At 35.4% G+C, this 22,786-nt stretch overlaps 1 protein-coding gene across 2 annotated transcripts in view; it reads left to right on the top strand.

Moving 5' to 3' along the window:
• ADAM28 (ADAM metallopeptidase domain 28) overlaps window positions 1–22,786 on the top strand; it is a 55,640-nt gene that overhangs the window by 11,830 nt on the left and 21,024 nt on the right. For both annotated transcript variants that reach the window (XR_013363171.1, XM_077868817.1), the window contains exons 5-13: window positions 64–140; window positions 1,804–1,987; window positions 4,525–4,596; window positions 5,515–5,586; window positions 10,358–10,527; window positions 13,190–13,274; window positions 18,982–19,112; window positions 20,119–20,296; window positions 21,668–21,757. Coding sequence is in view for 1 of the 2 variants with exons in the window: in XM_077868817.1 (XP_077724943.1) it covers window positions 64–140; window positions 1,804–1,987; window positions 4,525–4,596; window positions 5,515–5,586; window positions 10,358–10,527; window positions 13,190–13,274; window positions 18,982–19,112; window positions 20,119–20,296; window positions 21,668–21,757 (1,059 nt within the window). In the remaining variant the exon portion in view is untranslated. The remainder of the gene's footprint in view (window positions 1–63; window positions 141–1,803; window positions 1,988–4,524; window positions 4,597–5,514; window positions 5,587–10,357; window positions 10,528–13,189; window positions 13,275–18,981; window positions 19,113–20,118; window positions 20,297–21,667; window positions 21,758–22,786) is intronic.

Below are 22,786 nucleotides of genomic sequence, written 5' to 3'. Positions count from 1 at the left end.
TTTCATAGTGGATCTCAGAAACATGCACTTTCCTTTACAAAACCCCCATTTCCATTTATTTAGGATGACTGCTATTACCAAGGACACATCATTAATGAAAAGGTTTCAGATGCTAGCATCAGCACATGTAGGGGTCTAAGGTAAGCCTTCATGAACGGTTTGTGTATACCTGTTTTAGTGGGCAGAGTGTGAGTGTTTTAATAAACCTGAATAATCTCAAATATGATGAATCATACTGTAGTTAAATATGAATCTGAAGGATTACAGGATTTTGAAATTAAAAAGAAACAGGGCTTCTCTTGATAGTGGCTTGTAAATTTACACATTTGAATTGCTTGCAGCGATGTGTATGTTTGTCTGCTTGTTTTCAAATTACAGATTTTTGAGTCTAACCTTTTAGGGAATGAGAGCTCTTCTCCAACCTTCTCTCTCTCTCTTTTTTTCCCCCAAACTTCTCTCTTTACTGTAAACTCTTTCTTAAGCTTGTCCTAACCATGCCCATGCCATTCTTTTCTTCTGTATATTAATGACTCCCCAGACATCTGTCTACGGTGAGATAGTTCTTCTGATGCCCAGACTTGATTATCTAATCTTGTCTTTCCTCTATCAGTATCTCTTCCATATCTGGATAGATTAATGAAATGTAAATCTTAATGAACTTCAAATCAAACTAGTGATTTTTTCCCAGATCTTGTATTTTTCCAGTGTTCCTGATTTTTTTTTTCAGTGTTCCTGATTTGAGTAAATAATATAACCAACCACTTGTCCCATCCAGAAACCTAAATTCCTTGATGATTTTTTGACTCTCAGCTACCCATTTTCAACCCATTATTAAGCCCTATTGATTATATGTTCTAAATATTTGCTGAGATTATTCACTACATTCTTTCTCTACTGGCACATCTTAGTCCAAACTACCATGATCCTTTATCAAACCATTGCAACAGACCACCTACTTATCTCCTCATATCTACTCTTGTCTTCTAGTTCTGTGTACACTTCAGCCAGTCTCCTATTATATATTCTTATACTTTTTCATCCTAGCAGTTATCTGTAATTATGAGTATTTCATATATGTCATATAATTGTATTGTTTATAGGTCAGATGTGACTATTTGTTCCACATACATCTTTCTCATTTGACTATAAGCTTCATGAGAAAAGAAACCATGATTCTATCTTATTGTCTGCCCTTAATCCAGTGACTAATGTATAATGGGTGCTCCCTAAATATTAAGTGACTCTTAGCTTGGGGCTTCAGCAGAGATAATTGAGAAGAAATTGGTAACATTTGTTGATCATGTGCTTTATTTATTGTGTTCTTCAATATTAATAATCATTCTATTGGGTAGGTATTATGCTAATGTTATAAATAGAGAGGCTATGTGAGGTTAGGTAATCTTCCCATTGTATCATAGCTAAGAAGTTATAGACACAGATTCTTAACTCTTCTTTTTCAGACCCCAAATTCTTCATTTTTCAGTGCACCTGTAGAGCAGACAAGGTACTAGAATTGGAAGACCACTGGGTAAGAATCAGGAAATTTCCATTCTAGTGTCAGCACTGATGTAAGTTAGCTATGTGACATTACAGTAGTCACTTCTTCCCAATAGGTCCCATTTGTTGGGAGGAAAAAAAATAAGTTTAGGTCATCTCTAGGTATCTTTAGCTGCAATGTTACAGTATATTCTACTGCCATGAGCTTGAAATTATGTGGTATTGGTAACTTTTTGGAGTCTATAAGTCTATAGCACTCAAAAGCAGAAATATTTTTTAAAAAGCCCGGATTCTCATGTTTTTCAGGGGCTACTTCAGTCAGGGAGATCAAAAATACCTCATTGAACCTTTAAGCCCCACCAATGATGATGGGCAGGAACATGCACTTTTCAAGTATGATCCCCATGAAAAGAAGACTAACAGCACCTGTGGGATGGATAACATATTGTGGGCACATGGATCTCGGCAGAGTGTGGCCACCAGACTGGTGGTATGCCTACTTTTATTTTTTATTTGCAGTGCTCTCATGTATCCTGTCCTGGCTACCCAGGGTTCCAGTCTTAGTAGTTACAATTAAGGGAAGCTTTATAGTCATTGTTGAACTCTTAGTACTATGGTAGGCTGTAGACATCAGAACTTTGTTGTACACTGATGATTTATTTAATAAGTATTTGCAGATTAGCTATTATCAACAACAATGTGCCAGGGTTAAAAAGAAGTATATATATATAAGCCTTTCCCTCTAGAAACAGCCAATATTGACAATACTACAACATACAAAAAAGGTTTAAGTATTATTACTTTGACATAAAATATCCTACTGTCTTCATAAATGAACTCACTCAACAGATTTCTTTCTTGCCATAGGTGGTGGGAATGTAGTAGGGAGCAAAATTAAGTACAGGCTATGCCCAGAGGGACTTAGAATAATCTTCCATATATGAATTCAAGTTACAGTCACAGAAGAAAAATGAATATGGCCTGTTTGAAACCATAAGGTGTACATAAAAAGTTATTGCCATAATTACTTTCATATCCTTCAGGGGACACTTTATATCCAATCATATCTTCTAAATGTTCCCAGAATCCATAAGAACTGGGTAGAATGAGTCTAAATAAAGGAAAATCTCCTTTGGGTTCAGTTTGTTGTGGGTTTAAATTCTACCATTGATGTGTTATCTAGGAACCCAGAACTACTCCTAGAGATGAAGGATAAAAGAATCAAGGATAATTTCTAGACTTGGGCCAGAGCAAATGATGAATGATAGTATTGTTAACTGAGATAGGAAGAATGAGGGGGAAGCAAGTTTTGTCTGAGGTTTGGGAATTGGTAGTTATATTTTGACCACATTAAGTTTGTGGTATTAGACACTTGAATGAATGCATGAAATAGATAGAGTTCCTATTTAAAGAAGGTGTAATACAGGATGGGAAGGATCTATGGATAAAGAATGGGGCCCCGGGTTGAGCTTTTATGAGGGTCACTGGTATGGAGAGATCAAACAGAGGAGGGATGACAGTGAGTTACAAATCCCTGTATGATTAGGGCCCCACTTCCCTTTGTAATCTCTCTACCTTCTATTCCCCACCCACTGACGACTTCCCCTATTATGTTCTGACAAACATAGACTTTTTTTCCTGGGCTTTAATCATGTCAATATCAATTCACTTCAGTCTTTTTGTTCATTTTTTTCTCTGCTGGAATTATCTTCCAATTTATCTTCCCTTGCCTGGTTTCTCATTTTCATTAATATGTCTGCTGCATGACCAACTCCTCAGAGCTTTCCCTAACCATCTATTCTAAAATAACTACCTCATCACTCAATTCCACATAACTCCATTTAATCCTCTGCATAGAACTAATCACCACCTGATTTATCTCTGCCTGTTTGCTGAGCGGGAGCTCCTTATACTACAGACCATTTCTGTTTCACTGCCTTATTCTTAGTGGCCACAGCACCGGAGTACTGTGCTAGAGCACAGATTATGTGCTAATGAATATGCTGCTCCTCTGGACCCTGGGAGGGAAGTGTGTGGCTCATTGGACTACACCTAAAAGTCTACTTTCAGTAATGTGTTCTTGCTAATGGAAGCTTACTTACCTGTTAAAAGACAAGCACTTCGGGATCCCTGGGTGGCGCAGCGGTTTGGTGCCTGCCTTTGGCCCAGGGCGTGATCCTGCAGACCCGGGATCGAATCCCACGTCGGGCTCCCGGCATGGAGCCTGCTTCTCCCTCTGCCTGTGTCTCTGCCTCTCTCTCTCTTTCTCTGTGTGACTATCATAAATAAATAAAAATTAAAAAAAAAAAAAAAAAAAAAGACAAGCACTTCCAGAAATGCAACATAATAAACTTTGATAGTTTATTATTTAGTATGAATAATGTATCTGCTACTTTTCAGTGAAACAATCCACTATGAAATGTACCTTTTGTTATGGTTGTTTTGTTTTGTGGAGAAAAAGGAACAGAAAATAGGGAAGCTTCGAATGTGGGAAAGAGATTCAGCTCTGTCTGAGGAGAAAAGAGCAGACTAGGTACCATGGTGGCTCTGGGCATTGCCCATTGCTAAGGAAGGGGGTGCTCATTGGGAGGGGGATAAAAGGCTACTTAAAACCACCACCACCAACAACAACAGCAACAAGGACAACAAGAGAACTCTAGAAGGGTGCTGAAGTCAGAGTCTCTCTATTTCAGGGCAGGAATAGTGGAGACAGCCCATTGTTAAAAAAAACAATCCAAACTTTGCAGACCTATGAGTTAGCTGTGCAATCATTTAAATTCTGGCAAATTGAAGGGGTCAGACTAGATTACCACTGATGTCCCTTCAAGCTCTGATATCTGAGCCTTGTCTGTGGATAATTATGGTTCCTTAGTTAGAGTTAAAATGGTATGTTTTCCTTTATTGCCAGACCTTTTATAATTTTTTTTAAAAAACAATATTTTATAAAATTACTCATTTCAAATAAAAGGATGACTCTTGCAGAGAATGATGTTGTCTCAGTAATTTTCTTTTTTATATTTATTACAGAAATCAAATGACCAGAAGGGTCCAGAACGTAAGAAATACATAGAATATTATTTGGTCCTGGATAATGGTGAGGTAATTATAACAGATAAATGTGTCTTTTAAAATCCCCTTTTATATAATTTGTTATGGGAAGTATTAAACATATGGATCAGTTTTGAAAAATCATGAATATGAATTATTCTTTTCTAAGAAATGTTCTTATTCTAGGAAATTTGAAATATAATGATATGATTTCTCCTTTTCAGGAATGTGCACCTGATATAATATACATAAAGTCAATTTTTTGCACTTTATCCTTTATTATTGTCTCCAACTTTGTTTCCAATTAAATACCTTTGTCATTTTGTCTTTTATTAAGCAGTAAAATCGCTGGTAAGTTAGAGTTTATCCTCATCAAGGAGTGATAAATGTACAAGACTAATGAATGGAATCTTCTAAAAAAGGATTTTCTTTGGTAATATACATTGTTTATATTATTTTACAAGAATGCAGTTTCATATATTAGAAACCTAACATTTACATGTGTGTGATCTCAAAAGGAAAAGTTTTGTGCTATGATAATATGAGTAAGTTAATTTGTTTGGGCCCTAAAGGTTGGCTTCTCATTATACTAAATTCATTTGCCATTTACCATTCATATACATTTTTTAAATGAATAAGCTATTCCTTACACTGATTCTGCACAGTTTATGAAATCATGGTATTTAAATGGAAATTTATTTGGAATAATTCCCTAGAACGTTACACTGAGCTACTACTTCAGGAGTAAACATCATCTCTACTCTGAAAGTGCTTTAGTTTAGCTAAAGAAATAAGGAAGCATTTTGCTTCTAGCTTTTAACTGTTACCTTTTATAACTGATTGTTAATTATAACCACTGATAAGTAAAAATAAACTGAAGTTGCCTTTTCTTTTTTTTACCTTCCAATTATACTCATTTCTATCAGTGCCCATATTTTGTCATGGTTGGTTTTGTTTTTTGTTTTTTAGTTTAAAAAGTACAATCAAGATCGAGAGAAAATAAGAAAGAGGGTGTTTGAAATGGCCAATTATGTCAACATGGTATGGTATACTTTATTAAGTGTAATTTTAACAATTTGGGTGTTTCTATGAATGCTTATGAAGCAGCGAGATAAAGTCAATACTCCTAAGACTAAAATTGCTAATTGGTCCTTGAACTTTTGCTACTTAATTGAATATTACTATTATATGATAGAGATGTTTCTCACCTACTTGCCACACTATTCTCAGGTTGATGAAAGTAGAAGAGATGGTTTGGTTTGAATTGTTTTTTGTTTTTTTTAAAGTCTGGGGAGACATCACTGGCCAGCAAATCCCCACAGGAAGCCAATGTACAGAAGACCATGAAAAAACAAATATAATCAGCCAAATTCTGGCACAGTAGCATCTTTCACTATATCATCTCACTGAATCATCAAAATAACTCTGAGATATTCCTAAACCTAATTTATATCTGAAGAATTAGATTCTGGGAAGCAAAGTAACTCCTAAAATCAGAGTTAGGAAATGCTAGAGATAAGATTTTTAACTTGGTCTCGTTGGATTTCAAAGTCCATTTCAATTGAAAAGATTTTGATTTTGGTCTGTAAATAAGACTTTATCATCTAATTAACAAAACCCTTTAAAAATGACTTCTGTATCCCTTCTTTTTAAATCTTAATGTCTTGTTAGTTGAACATACAGTTAGTCTGCCTACGTAAGTGGGTGAGTCTCTTTGTAAAAGCCTGCAAATTCTCTAAGAATAGAGAGAAAATGAAGGTTTGAAATCACATTTAATGAACAATGCCATCCATATCTTGTCTCTTCACCACAAAGATAATGCTGACTCTTTTTAAAGAACTCTCCAAACTGGCCATATTAATTGAGCATCTTCTTTGTGATAGGAGCTTTTCTTTCTTTTTTATTTTTAAATATTTTTATTAATTTATTTGACAGAGAGAGGGAGAGAGAGAGAGAGAGAGAGCACAAGCAGAGAAACTGCAGGCAGGGAGAGAGGCAGAAGCAGGCTCCCCTCTGAGCAGGAAGCCCAATGCAGGGCTCGATCCCAGGACCCTGGGATCATGACCAGAGTCAAAGACAGATGCTTAATCGACTGAGTTACCCAGGTGCTCCATGACAGGGACTTTTCTAGATGACAGAAATAAAGTGGGGAACAAAACCGACAAATAACCTTTCAAGGAGTTTACATTCTTGTTCAAGACAAACATAAACACACCAAATAAAAAGTATGTAGAACGGTGATTATAAGTGCTATTAAAAAAAAAAAAGGCAGTGTAAAAACAAGAGAGAGAGAGAGGTTCCTCTTGGTATTGTGTTAAAGAGGGAAGGCCATTTCCAAGGTGTCCAAGGTGACATTTGAGTAGAGAAAGGAAGGGAGAGAAAGAAGTGCCTGATCCTTGGGGAGGGACAACAAGGCAGAGTGAAGTTCTAAGGACAGAACCTAGATCATCATATTTGAGGAACAGGGGGAAGGCCATTGTGGCTGGCATGCAGTAAGTCAGGGCAAGGATGGGAGCAAATGATATCTGACAGGTAGCAGTGTCTGGAACCTTCAACTCCTGGTAAGCCTGTTTAAGGACTTTGTTATTCATGGGTGAGGAAGACATTGGGAGAATCTGCTGAGGTGTAAGACGTTCAGATGTGTGTTCTTAAAAGATTGTATTGGCCATTATGTTGGAAATAAACTGAAGGAAAGCAATTGGCAGAAATAAAACCGGATAGGGAAATCATTACTTGATTCAGGGCAAAAGATGATGGTGGCTTGAGAAAAAGCAGTGGTAGTAGGTCTATTGAGAATAGCTGATCTCTGGTTAGAGTCAACAGAGTAGATGAGGTAGATGAGAGATGAAAAGTATAAGAAAAAAAAGAGTCAAGGGACATTGAGGATTTGGGCCTGAGCAACTTTAAGAATGGGTAATATGGTGGGGGATAGTGACTCAAAGGCAAGATGAGGATTTCCATTTTGGACACATTCAATTTGAGACCTTTTTTTGTATAAAGGCTTAGGTCCAAATCATTATTTTGTTTACTTAAAACTAATATAATGTTATATGTCAATTATATCTCAACAAAAATATTATTGCTTCTTAGTGGGGGTAGTAATGAACAGTGGATTGCTAAGTTTTATTAAAAGTGTCCTATGACTAAGTAATTTTTTAAAATATATGCATGATGTTTCATGTGACATTTTTACATTTAAAAATGAAAATATTAGAGACTTTAAATTTCAAAAATCAGAGAAATAATACTAGGAAATTTCCTGAGATGAAGGGTAGACATATTGTCCATATTGTCAATGCCTTCCACATGTGTAGCATCTAGTAACATGTATGTGCCAGGTTATATGATTGTAAAATTTTGAATCAATGCAGATTAAAGCAAAGATTCATGGATGCCAAAAAAAAAAAAAAAAAGGAAGGAAAGAAAGATTCCCAGGTGAAAATGCTAGATATACAAGATTTATTGGAGTTCAGGGGCAAGGTTTGGGTGGAAATATAAATCCATAAGTCTTTAAAACATACAGTTAGCACAAAACATGGGTCAGCATACTATAGCCTGTGGACCAGATCTGGCCTCTGCCTTTATAAAAGCAGTTTTAATGAAACATAGCCAAGCTCATTTGTTTACACATCTATGACTGCTTTTCTATTATAGTGCCAGTGGTGGTGAGTAGTTATAACCATGCAGCCTTAAAGTCTGAAGCATTTTCTATGGAACTTTAGAGACTAACCTTACCAAACCTCTTATAAGATAACCAAAGGAGTGGGTGTAGATAAGTAGAAAAGAGACTAAGAGACTGAGAACAGATCCTTGAGGTGCTTCTTTGAAGATTGATCAGAGTATGGGAGAAATTGACAGAGACCAAGAAAAAGTAGACAATGAGTTTCAAGGAAAACCAGGGGATAGTGGATAGTGCTGTTCTGGAAGCTACCTGAAACAAAACTCTATCAAAGGAAGAAATGATCAATGATGTTAGTTGCTACTCAGGATTGGCCATTGGATTTAACAAAGTAGAAGTTATTGGTCAACTGGATGACACAAGTCTCTGTGGAGTGTAAGAGGACAAGGCATAATTAGAGTGAGTCCAATGAGAATAGGAAGTGGGATTAGAGAGAGAAGATACAGAAAATCCTCTTCAGAAGTTTTGCTGTAAATGGGAGCAGAGGAATGGAATGGAGAATATGTGATAGGGGGAGAGGCTATAAAACTGTCCCCCCACCATGATGGGTCACCCTTTTTATGCTGATGGGAATGATTCCGTGGAAGACTAAGCATAGAATTGCAAGGAAGATGGAAGGATTACTGGAATAATCTCCTTGATTTGAGAAGAAATGGGAGATCTAGTGCATTAGTGGAAAGGTTAGGCTCACAGCATTGATTCATATAGTAAAGAAGGGGAGGCATAGATTGTTTGAATAGGTATAGGTCAGAAGGTAGACATTTGCTTCTGATTGCTCTGAGTGAATTTGGAAGCAGAGGTATCTGCTCAAGTGAGGTTTTAATAGAGAGTGTCACAATTTCTAAAAACAGAAGAGTGAGCATGAAAAAAAATGTGCAGAAGCCTCTGAGAGTAAATAGATTTTGGAAATGCAGCAGGTTCACTGAGACTGGTAAAGACTACTTGAGGTTGATAGTGATGGCTTCCAAGTGAAAGCAGTCAGCAGAATGTACTGTGTTCCAGAGCAGGGTGCAGGAGAGATGTAGGGAGGAATTGTTTGAACCAGGACTGGACTTTTGTCAGGTGAGTGAAATAAAGCAAGAATGGAAACAGGAAGTTGAGGGACTCGTCAAGGGGAGGGCTTTCATCTGGTGAGATTCTGACTTTTCTTTTGATGATAATTGCATTCCTCGATGCTCTTATTGTTTTCTAAGCTACTTAAAACCATTTCTTCAGGTTTCTCAGCCAGAAGTTGCCCCATGAGAAAGCCTGTCACTGTGCAGTGTTTTCTTCCCCAGCTTTATTGTGACATAATTGGCATCCAGCACTCAGTGAGTTTAAGGAGTCCAGTGTGTTGATTTGATATGCTTACTTGCAAAATGATTTCTGCCATAGGTGAGCTAACACTTCCATCATGTCACATAGCTGCCATTTCTTTTCTGTGGAGAGAACATTTAAAAATTACTCTCACCAATGCTGAAGTAATTAAGATAGTATTATTAACTATCACTACCAAGTGGTACACTAGATCCCCAGAACTCGTTCATCTAATAACTAGAAGTTTACACTCTAACCTACACTGCACAGTTTTGTAAACTATAGTAGCAATTTCAACTTTTGTTTTTAGAGTAAGCATATTGTCTCTAAGTTTAGCTCATTATTTGTAAAGGTTATCCTCTGTGCATTATAGATTATTTGGTTCGGTCCAGGTTTAAGAATTAGAGGATCACTTACTTTATTGTGACTCACAGACGCAGGACTCTTCTTATAGCATGTTCCTTTCCTGGAGTTCAAACCACTGCGTCAACCTTGCTATGACTCAGAACATTGCAAAGCAAGTGCACTTAACTTCATAAATACACTCAAATTGAAGTCATAGTAATGAACTACTAACAGAAAATTAGAATGTTTCTTGAGTTTGCAAGCAAGAGAAGTTTGTTTTCGTGGGAATTTTGTTTCGAAAAAAAGAGTTCTCTGGCCTGAAATAGCTAAGAGTGTCTGCCTTGCAACACAGGTACATTTCACAAGTGTGTTTGGAAAGAAGGTTTTTACAGTGCTGCTATTATTAAGTTCGAAAATGTAAAGTGCATTGAAAATATTGAAAGATAATACAACCATTATGTCGTTCTTTTGACATGTATTCTCTTTGGACAGCTTTATAAAAAGCTGAATACTCATGTGGCCTTAGTCGGTATAGAAATCTGGAATGATGAGGATAAAATAAAGATAACCCCAAATGCAAGCTCCACCCTGGAAAATTTTTCCAAATGGAGGGGAAGTGTCCTCCGAAAAAGAAAACCTCATGATATCGCTCAGTTAATCACGTATGTATAGGTTTTCCTCTCTATATGTTAAGTGGTATTTTGCATAGAAACTTACCAAAGCCTTGACAAAGCAAGTGGTATCTCAGGGTACAGGGTAAGAGGAAATGGCTTACACGGTGGGGTTAAAAGTTTAAAATGTACTCATTTGAATCTTATGGTGAATATGGTCTTACCTTAGTTACCTTGTTCTTTTATTTTGAAAGAAAAGCTAACAACTTAGCAATGATTCATTGGAATTTTGTCTGTTTTGAGTGGGTATACAGGAAGGAATGACAGGTTTAGATAATGGCAAGAGAAATTTTGTTTCAATGTTTTAGAACACCTGATCAGCTTTAAGCACTAGTCAGGACAAACTTCTAGGATAGAAAGAAAATCGCATATGACATTCTAATCCCACACCTCTACCATCCTGCTTTTAAAATGACTAATTAAAAAAAAAGAAAAATGAGAAGTAAATCTGGTGATTATAAATTAGACAAGACTGCTGAGCATATCCCGCAAAAGAAATCAAGAAAATTCTACTGGATAGTTTGCAGCTGGAATCAGATAGAAGGAAGCCACAAGGAATGACAAAATTATTCAAGTTTTACTTCCTAAGAAAACAGGAGTTGTTACAGGAAATAAGAATTAATTAATACTCTGTGCTGGTTATCTACTACACATAACATATCAGCCCATAACTTCCTGACCTAAAAAGAAGTCTTCTTAAATGTCTGTTTCCTTGCCTGATATGGCTGAAGCACAGGCACTTGTTGGTCATCTCCGTATACATAGCTCTCATGTAGCTAACTTGGACTCCTTCCAGCATGGCAGTCTCAGGGTTCCAGATATTTTGCAAGGTGACCAGTTTTCCCCTAGAAGAACCTTTCAAAGAGGACCAAGAGAAAGCTTCCAGATTTCTCATAACTGAAGCTTAGAAATCACACAGTATTTATTAGGTATTTATCCAAAGGATACAAAAATAGTGATTCAGAGGGGCACTGCTCCCCAATGTTCATAGCAGCAATGTCCACAATAGCCAAAATATGGAAAGAGCCCGGATGTCCTTCAACAGATGAATGGATAAAAGAATGAAATCTTGCCATTTGCAATGACATGGTCTATTATGTAAACTAGAGTGTATTATGCTAAGTGGAATAAGTCAGAGAAGACAAATAGTATATGATTTCACTCATATGTGTATTTTAAGAAACAAAACAGATGAATATAGGCGAGGGAAAAGAAAAATAAAATAAGATGGAAACAGAGAAATAGGCAAACCACAAGAGACTCTTAACCCTAAGAAATAAACAGGGTTGCTGGAGGGGAGGGGGGATGAGGTAACTGGGCAATGGGCATTAAAGAGGGCACAAAATGGCAATCCAATATCAAGAATAGATTTCAAAAAAAAATAGATTTCCTGACTAGACTAGAATAAACAGGATAAAAGTACCAATTAGATATGATGGAAGGAAATAATTGCCCTTTCCTTATAAACTGAAAGTCATAGCCTTTACCTGACAAGTCAACATAACTGGGTAAGAACCTTGTTACAACTATACTCACTAAAAAGAGGAACCAAAATAGCTAGCTCCATAATGGGAGAAAATTTTATTTATTGCAAATGAGCTGGTAGTGGGTATTAAAGCTACACAAATGCACATTTGAATATAAGTAATTTTATTTTATTTTATTTATTTTTTTGAATATAAGTAATTTTATAACATACTTTTTGAAGAGGATATGAACGCCATGAATCTTCAAAATATCATACATACTGCAAAATACCACTTCAAGTAACAGATATCTGAAAATTTTTCAAAGGAAATGTAAAGCAGGAAGAAATTCTCTATTTTTCCTTGTTTTGCATGGCAAAATCAATACTCTCTGTTATTAATGATAAGTGGGAAAATATAAGTTCAATTTTTATGTAACTGCATTTACTAAGGAATTTTTAAAATAATGTATTCTTTGCAAACTATTAGAGACAACCCAGGGCCAGGATCTTGAACAGATAGCAGAATAATAACAAAAGCAGCACAAGGAATCATTACAAATTGAAAGAAAAACAAACTGAACAAAACTTAAAAAAGAAATTAAAATTACAAAAGAAAAAAAACCAAAAAAAAAAAAAAGAAATTAAAATTACAAAAGACCAGAGCAATCATCTATGCAACTAAATGCAAGTGGTTCAAATTCCTTTCCAGTAACAAATATTTCAATATTTGTTAACATAAATGCTTCAGTAGCACAAATACCACCAGAATGGGCCCAAATTCCAAATCCCACTATAGCTAAAACTGTACTAAAAGAAAACAAAAGCAGTTGAATATAAAATATGTGAAAGAAAGACGTAAATTAAAACAAAGCATACATTACAATAATACTGTACAAATAAGATTTATTTATCTATATAAATAAAGTATTGAAAATTATTATATCCAGGGACGTCTATTTAGGTGATATGACAACCATTGCATGTAAAAAAAGTCCAACGCAAAAAAAAAAAAAAAAAAAAAAAGTCTAACGCAAATTCAAAACCTGAAAACCTGAAGGAAACATTTAAGTTTTTATTTACAATGTGAGTTTCTCTGTTAAGCATTTAGAGTCCTGGATGAATTGTCTGTAGAGCATATAGTTGAGAATCATACGTTGTTACATCAATTTTTTTTCTTTCTTGCAGAGCAACAAAACTTTCTGGAACAACTGTGGGCCTTGCTTTCATGTCTACAATGTGCTCTCCTTATCATTCTGTTGGCATTGTTCAGGTTTGCTTGAAGATAAATAGTTGGTTCTACAGTCAAGTTGGTCAAACGCTCTTTTTTCTGAATCATGTAGTTTGTGTGTGTGTGTGTGTTGATATGATAGGTAGTATGATTGAATTTCAAATGTTGAAACAATCTTGCATATCGAGCATAGACGCAGCATGGCCATAATGCATTATTTTTTTTATATCTTGCTAGATTTAACAAGCTAACATACCTTGAGGATTTCTATATTCTATATAACCACGAAGGGTATTAGCCTGTAGTTGTCTTTTACTCTTCTGTATTTTTCAGATTTTGTTATTAGGGTAAATCTGGTTACATAAATTGGTATGTTCCCAACTTTTCAATTTTCTGGCAGGTTTTAGTAAAATTGGAATTATTCCTTCTTAAAATATTTGGTACAATTCATCAGTAAAATAACATGGGTCTGACATTTTCATTATGGAAAGGTTCTTAACTACAAATAAAATTTCTTCTACAAATATAGTACTATTCAAGCTATTTATCTTTTCTTGACTGAGCCTTGATAATTTGTGTCTCTAAGGAAAATGTCCATTTCATTTAAATTGGCATAAATATGTTGACAATATTCCTGTTATCCTTTTTTATATCTGTAGAATTTTTTATATCTGTAGTGATGTCTTCTCTCATTCATGTTATTAGTAATTTACTCTTTTTCTCATGGTAAGTCTCAGTGAGGGTTCATTAATTTTATTCACTTCTAAGAACAGCCTTTGCTTTACTGATACTTTATGCATAGTTTTCCTGTTTTCAGTTTCATTGATTTCTACTCTTGTCTTGATTATTGAATTTCTTTTGCTTTCTCTGCATTTAATTTGTTCTCTTCTTTTTCTGTTACTTAAGGAAGAATTTTAGATTGTTCATTTGAGACTTTTTTTCAAATTCAAACATTTAATGCATAAATTTACTTCCATGTACCGCTTTAGTTGAATCCATCCAATTTAGATAAGTGTGTTTTCATTTTAATTCAGTTAAAAATATTTTCTAATTTCTTTTTCGATCTCCTTTTTGACTCATGTATTATTTAGAAGTGTACTGTAATAATTTCTATTATGGATTTTTTATATTTCGTTTTGTTATGATCTGTGTATTCATATACTAGGGCTGCCATAACGAAATACCCTGGGTGTATGGCTTAAACAACAGAAATGTATTTTCTCAGAGTTCTGGAGGCTAAAATTCCAAGATCCAGATGTTGGTAGGTTTGGCTTTGCCTCAGGTCTCCCCCATTGGCTTGCAGATGGCCACCTTCTTGCTGTCCTCACATGGCTTTTCCTCGAAGCACACATCCCTTTCTCTTCAGTCCTGTTGTTTTAAGGACCCAGGAGTACAGTCTTATTAACCTTAATTACCTCCTTAGAAGCCCTATACAGTCACATTGGAGGTTAAGGCTTCAATATATGAACTGGGGTGGGAGGTGCACAATTCAGTCCCTAATAGTCTGGGAAAAGTATTTACAAAATATTTTCCTTAGTAAACTTTTGATATTTTAAACCTTTTTGAGGTTTGTTCTTGATCAATACTGCATGTGAACTTGAAAAAGAATGTCTTCTGCTGTTAGTAGAGGGAGTGTTCTGTAATTGTCAATTACATCAAGTTCATTTATCCTGTTGTTCAGTTCTTTTGAATAATTTATGTAGAAAGAATGGTTAAGTATCCAAGTGTAATTGTATATTTGTCTATTGTTTCAATTCTATAAGTTATCCCTTAATGTATTTTGAAGCTCTGTTAAGCAAAATCACAAATAGAGTTATCATGTCTCTTTGGAGAATTAATGTATTTATTATTTTATATTTCTCTTTTTTCCTGAAATGTTCCTGTTCTGAAGTCTACTTTTTCTGATATCATTATAGTTACTCCAACATTTTGTGGGTGGCTAAAGTTTGCTTGATACAACCTTTTCCTTACTTTTATTTTCAGCATATATTTTTCTCTACATCTAAAGGTTTCTGGTAGACAGTAGATACTTGGGCTTTACTTTTTATCTAATTTGACATTCTCTGTCTTTTATTTGTTGTATTTAAATCACTTATATGTAATATAATTATTGATATTATTGGACTAAAAGCTTCCGTCTTGCTACATGTTTGATATTCCATCATATTCCATTTTTCTGCTCTCCTTAGGATTAAGGATTTTTGAAAATAATTTTATTTATTTCCATTATTAGCTTTTCATTGTTATCTCTCTTTGTTTATTTTTAATGGTTGCCCTGGTTTATTATACAGCTCCATTTGTCTGTTTATACCTTGAAATACTTTTGTTCTCAGGGCGCCTGGGTGGTGCAGTTGGTTAAGCATCAGACTGTAGGTTTCAGCTCAGTTCATGATCTAAGTGATGAGACAGAGCCCCACATTGGGCTCTCTGTGCAACGTGGAGTCTGCTTAAGACTCTCCCTCTCCCTCTGCCCTTCCTCCCTGCACATTGTCTCTTTAAAAAAATAAATACATAAAAATCTTTTTAAAAAAAGAAATACTCTGGAGTTGTTGTACAACAGTATACCCCTAGTTACTCCCTTCCATTTTTTATGCTATTGTTATCATGTGTTTAACTTCACGTACATTATAAATACACAATATATTATTATTAGTTTTTCTTAGTCATCTCCCAGTGCAATTTAAAATAAGAAAAAATAGTATTATTCTTATCTATATTTACCTACATTCATCTTATCACATTCCTAACACTCATCATTTCTTTGTATAGCTACAAGTTTCTGTCTGGTATATATATTTTTTTCTACCAGAAGATTTAAAAAAAACTTTCTTGTAATACTGGTATGCTGTCAATGAATTCTTTTAGTTACTTTCAGATGACTTTATCTCTATTTCTGTTTTGTATATAGTGTCACTGGGTTTGTAATTCTGGGTTTTTCTTTGAGCACTTCTAATGATTTCAATTCACTGTCTGCTGGATTGCAGAGTTCCTGATGAAAAGTCTGGTGTAAACTTTATCTTTTTTGCTCTGAAATGTGTCTTTTTTTTCTACCTCAAGATTTCCCCTTTCTTTTTAATTTTCATCAGTTTGATTATAATTGTGGTATAACTAAGTAGGGTTTTTTTTTTTTTTAAATGGGTAATTTATTCCACTTAGTGTTCCCGGAACTTCTTGGACCACGGGCTTGTATCTGATGTGTTTTGGAAGTTTCTCAACCATTACTTCTTCAAATATTTCTTCTATTTCATTCTATCCCCTTTTTCTTCCAGGGATACGTATGTCTGTGACCATTTTATATTGCCCCTCAAAACTTGTATGCTCTGTTCTGCTGTTTGTTTTCTTTTTTATTCTTTTTGAACTTTGTGTTTCCATTTGGTTAATTTTTGTTGAACTATTAAGACCAGTGATTATTTCCTCAGCTATTCCGAATCTATTCTTAAGCCTGTTGAATACCTCATTCACCTGTTACTGTCTATTTCATTTCTAGCATTTCCATTTGAGTCTTTCTTATGGTGTCTAGCTCTGCTGAAAGTTCTCATCCAGATTTGTGTGATATTCATCTTTTCCACTAGAGCTTTTAACATATTAATCATAGTTGTTTTGAAGTGTTGTCTGATAGTTCTAACATCTGTGTCAGATATGAATCTGGATCTGTTGATTGGCAGGGTATTGCTTTTCTTTCTTTTGGATGCTTATTATTTTTTGTTGAAAGTCAGACATCCTGTGAAAGACACTAATCTGAGGTGTGTGTGTGTATATAATTTTTGGCCTGGAAATGATCATTTCTTTCCTTCTGCTGGGCCTCTTGTGTGAGGATTTGAATCACTGTAGCAGGAGTTGAGCTGGGTTTGGGATTTTGTTGTTGTTGCTATGATTGCCTTCAGTACATCACATGCTTTAAATTGCTCTAACATTGTTTTGTATTTAGGGTGAGGGCTGGTTTTCAGGGGATTTTTCTCAGTGTGTGTTTCACACTCATCTGTAGGTCTTTCCTGGATTCCCCAGAGAGTTTATGCTATTGAATCTCTCAATAGCTAGTTGTTACCTGTTATTGATGATGATTAGGCTTTTGATCAGAGGGGATATTTTCTTTTGTTCTTATTAAGCCTCAGTCTGGAGTTCCTTAGTGTCTTGGGTAGGTCCTTATAGTGTTCCTACTCCACTGCTAAGTGGTAGAGACCTCTCTCTCTCTCTCTCTCTCTCTTTCTCTCTCTCTCTCTCTCTCTCTATATATATATATATATATATATATGGGAAAAATTACCCATTTTTCCAAAAAAACCTAATTAGTTATACCATAATTATAATCAAACTGATGATAATTAAAAAGAAAGGGGAAATCTTGAGGTAGAAAAAAAAAGACACATTTCAGAGCAAAAAAGATAAAGTTTACACCAGACTTCTCGTTATATATATATATATATATATATATATATATATATATAGAAGTAAAATATATATTTATATATTTTTTTTCTGACTTGAAAGAGCTACCATAAAATTGGAAAAGAAATTAGACTATTTAAAGCACTACTTAATAATATGTGATAGTAGAATTGAAAGCTGCAGTAGGAATCCAGAGAAGAGGATTATTGATGAAGGTTAATTTGGTCAGGAAATTTGCTTTAAAGTAAACTTCAAGGGGTGGTTAAAGTTTAGAGACGTATAATAGAGTTCATCTGAAATGAAAGAAACATAGAGGTTATGAAAATAATTATTTAAAGGGAGATACCATAAATTTAAGGAACCTCAAATAAGGCAATGTCTAAAATCTAAACATATCTCCAGTTTTTCTTAGTTTTTTTTTTTTTTTTTTGGTTTGGTTTTGTCCCCATCTGAGTAACTCCATCTTTACTAAATAGCAAGGTTTACCAGGTTCATCCTGATAGAATGATACAATATCATGAATTGTAAGTATTTCCTGTCTTACACAGATGTTCCTTGTTTGCTAGTCTTGTACCATGCCATATGAATCTCTTGATTTGGTTCTTTGGAATGGAGTAGAGAAGGAAATCAAGTTTCAGTGGGTGGATGTAATTGGCACATTCCTGTCTCCTTACTGGGAAATTACAGCCTGCAGTGATTCTCTAGGACTGGTTTATTGCTCCTGAAAAACCTGGAGCTCCCAGTCCAACACTTCTCATCAGAAATAATCTGGTAATGAAGTTGGCTATTGGCTGGACTTCATGCAATGGGCAAGTCTAGAAGTCACTGACATCTAGTCTTGGCAGTAACAGATTTGATAGAGATACCAGTGGTGTTAAAGTCCTGGGTTAACAAGCACTTTCAGGTCCCTTTTAGCTAAACATATCAAAGACTTCCCATCAAATTAGAAGACATTAACAGCAAGCCTGGGAGGGGGGTAGATTGTTTTAAAAAATTTTTGATTCCTTATCATCGTTGAAGACATTTAGTCACTATATCTCATGGCAGGAAACCACAAAACATTGCTTATTATAAATATTCTCCATTTACAAGAATAAAGAGCAATCAGTGTGCCCAGTGATGTGTATTTGGTACCAAAGTAGTGTGTGTGTGTGTATGTGTGTGTGTGTGCGTGTGTGCATGCGTACCTGTATGCATGTGGCAGGAGGAAGGGAGAAGGGGAGGAAGAGAAAGAGAAATGGTGAGCAGGGAAAAAGCCAAAGGTAAAATCATTTTCTCTGCCCCAGTTAGTAAAACTAATTATACCCTGAGTGATAATTTAGTTTGAAAACCAGAGGATCTATTTCCCTATTCTTGCTCTTAGGACCACAGTAGCAACGTGCTTAGAGTAGCAGGGACCATGGCCCATGAAATGGGCCATAACTTTGGAATGTTTCATGACTCCTATGTTTGCAAGTGCCCTTCGACAATATGTGTGATGGACAGAGCACTAAGGTGAGGCTCTCTGGGAAGATGCTATCTGTCCCTGATTTTGGTTCACCGTGGGCTGTGCTTTATCTTTCATGTCATCTTCAGCAACACATTCAAACTTTTAAATATTAAATAGTATAATCATGAATGCATATCTATGCCAAACCACATTATTCCTCATCTATATGCAATATTTTTCATTACCTAAGACATCATTCAAACATATTGTGTCTTTGCTGCTGGGGTGATTGACATTTTTTACTTCACCTCATCTGCACAAGACCTGGTTTCAGGAAATCATTAGTATTTATCAAATTTTCAATGAATTCAGATTGAGTGGTTCTCGAGAAAAATCTAATGAAAGAAGAATATCCTTGCAGGAGGACAGAGAGATTATACATTCCTGCCTTGCCTAAACAAAGTTACCAGGGAATTTTGTCTTTCAAAATCCCACAATCCCCTTTATATATCTGTTTTCCTTGCCTGTTGCATCTCACTCAATCTAGGGTTAGTCTCTCACACCCTTCCACAAAGTAGCATTGTGGTGGCATGCCAGGCACATATCTTATGTTATCTCTCCCAGATACTCCTGCATTTTTAAACCTCAGCTTTATTTGTGAACTGAAGACATTCTGTCCAAAGTAATTCCTCTGAGGAGAGTGAATTCTGAGACACATAAATAAATATGACTTTACTACCATTAGGACTTCACAACCAAAATGGCCTAAGGCTGAATAAGTTTATCTGGATAAGTCAGAAATATCTTTTTTTTTTTTTTTTTTTTTTTTTTTTTTATACAGTAGCCTAGTTGCTACACTTTGAGATCTGACATAGTTTTCCATTAAGCTGGAAGTGTTTGTGTCCATCCAGGATGGCTAATGCAGGTGCACAAATGAGCTCATAACGTAGCAGTTGGGCAGCGGATTGGGTTTAATCTTTTGGGGCAGGTTTCGGGTGTTATCTTCAATGTGATATTGCTCCCTTCATGCTCAGCGTGACTGTTCCATTTCCTCTTTCTTCATCTTCATAGCTTCTACATACCTACAGACTTCAGTTCCTGCAGCCGTGTCAGCTATGACAAGTTCTTTGAAGACAAACTATCAAATTGCCTTTTCAACGCCCCATTGCCCACTGATATCATATCCATCCCAATCTGTGGGAACCAGGTGGTAGAAATGGGAGAGGACTGTGATTGTGGGACTCCGGAGGTACCACCAAATACTTTCTAAAGTGATCTAATTTGTCTTTTAATTGCTAAGAAGATATACTATAAAACTATATTATTACTCTGAAATTGGACACTTCTTGTAATTTTGCATATGTTAATTTGTAGACATTTGTCAGGCCAACCTTTCTAACAATGAATACTACATTGCTTAACAGACCTTCCTAATTTCCTTCTTGGGGTTCTTTCTCCATTTCCTGTTATTCAAAAACCAGTTAACAACTGGGCTTTGTATCTTCATCCCTCCCTTTCTGGCAGAAATACTTCACCTTTCTTATGTGCCTAGGACCTACCGAGCAGTTACTTTCAGCCCAGCACTGCAGTAGTGCTCAGAGGATGTAAATAACTTGCCCAAGGTCACAGAGCTGGTAAAGGGAAAGGTCAAGATGTAGACTCAAATGTTTGTCCAGAGCCACCTTGCACTAGGATTTAGTTCTTTTCTTTGCAACTTACGAGTTTTTACCCTTAGGAGTCCTAGCCTGATTGCACTCTATTGACAGGGCAGCCAGGGGTCTGAATGGGACCTTTGCCCCCATTTTATCAACACTTCATATGAGTGACATGTTAAGGCCTCAAGGGGTCAGCTCTTCAGTAATTTCAAAATATGACCACAAATGTATTCATTCTATGAAAAAGAGAAATCTTTCCAAAATGATGTTTATATTTGAAATAAGGGCAACAGTTTTAACCCTAAAAAGTTGTAACTTTAAATACAGCACTCTCTTAAGGAAACTGAACAATTATAAGAGGAAGTTTCTGAGGTAGGAGCTTCCCCAAAACCTCGTGCAGGTGCCTGGTTTCTCAGAAACCAGGTGGGGAGAGCAAGACAGTCTATTGCTTGATGCAGAGTTTAATTAAATGTCAAAATTGGATAAAGAATTATACTTTTAGATTTTTAGTACATATTCTAGAGATTGAATATATTGCTGGATAAAACAAATGAGCTCAACTAATTACATTTTTCACTATTTAGATAACTTTTATTTTAAGAACTATTCTTTTTCCTTTTGTTTTCTCTCATATTTTACCAAAAAAAAAAAAAAATCAATTACTACCATGGGAGGCTGAGTGAACTAGAGAAAATAATAAAATTTAAAAAGATGTCAGTAGAATTCAGATACATGACAAACCGCTGGATTTGGAAAAATATCCAAAGTATATTTTTCTAATGTTGAGCTTTGTTCTATCTTTTATTTTCCAAAAATTATTTTCAGCCTATATCACAGTAGGGGCTATGTGATGAAAAACTTATAAATAATATAAAAGTTTATATTATTTATATTATGTGGTGAAATGAGAGCAAAAAAAAAATGAGACTCAATCACCATTTGCATTTGTTTCTGGTATTTCTTAGGAATGTACCAACATTTGCTGTGATGCTAAAATTTGTAAAATCAAAGCAAATTTTCAATGTGCAATAGGAGAATGCTGTGAAAAATGCCAGGTAAGATTTTATTTTATTCTACTTTATTTTTTTTAGAGATTTTATTTACTTATTCACGAGAGACACGAAGAGAGAGGAGAGACATAGGCAGAGGGAGAAGCAGGTTCCCCCGCAGGGAGTCCAATGTGGGACTCTATCCCAGGACCCTGGGATCACACTTTGAGTCAAAGGTAGATGCTCAACGACTGAGCCACCCAGGCGTCCCTTTATTCCACTTTAATAATTATGATTACTGTTTATTTTGCTATATCAAAAATCTCAGGGGCTATGTTAAATGAAATAGCAGAGCACCAATTTTCTGTCTATAAAATAACAATGCCTACCATTTATATACAAGTGCTTTACAAACATGGGCTATTTGATCCCCCAACAATATTTTGGTTAGGTATTATTATCTTATTTTGCTTCTGAAGAAACAGAAGCTCAGAATAGAAAATGTGCAAAATAATAGGCCACTGAATGGCAAACTCCAAATATGAACAATTCCAAAGCCAATCCTGGGGACTCCTACCTGCCGCTGCTTCTGATACCACAGAGCCTTCTTGCAGCAAACCTCATAATTGATTGCATATTCATTTAATAATGGGCTTGGTGGGAAAGCTTTTGTTTTAGGTAATATGGGGATCTCCCTTGACTTCCTTCTTTGAAGTCATTTCAGGGTGAAATTAGTAGAACACAGACATAAAGTGATGATTCTGTATCATTTTCTCTTCAAAGCTTATTGCCTTTCCTTTCAGGTTCAAGTTTAGGATTTTACATTCTATCATTGAATAGAATTTTCTATTATGATTATTTGTTTATATATGTTTCCTTAGTTAGACTGGCTTCTAGAGGGCAAGGGGCTGATTCACCCACACCTGGCACAGAGTTTCATACATTTTAAATGCTCAATATCTGTCTGCAGAGGGAATGTGTAGGTAGATGGCATACCAGCTTATAGGTAGTGTTTGGGAATTTTTTTTTTAAATCAGGGGGAAAGGAAAGAAATAAAAGGCCAAAAGGAAGAAAATTTGAGAACTTAAGTAGTAC

The sequence above is a fragment of the Canis aureus genome, chromosome 24 (assembly GCF_053574225.1).
Source record: "Canis aureus isolate CA01 chromosome 24, VMU_Caureus_v.1.0, whole genome shotgun sequence".
Classification (NCBI taxonomy): domain Eukaryota; kingdom Metazoa; phylum Chordata; class Mammalia; order Carnivora; family Canidae; genus Canis; species Canis aureus.
This window is presented reverse-complemented; position numbering and strand designations above follow the sequence as displayed.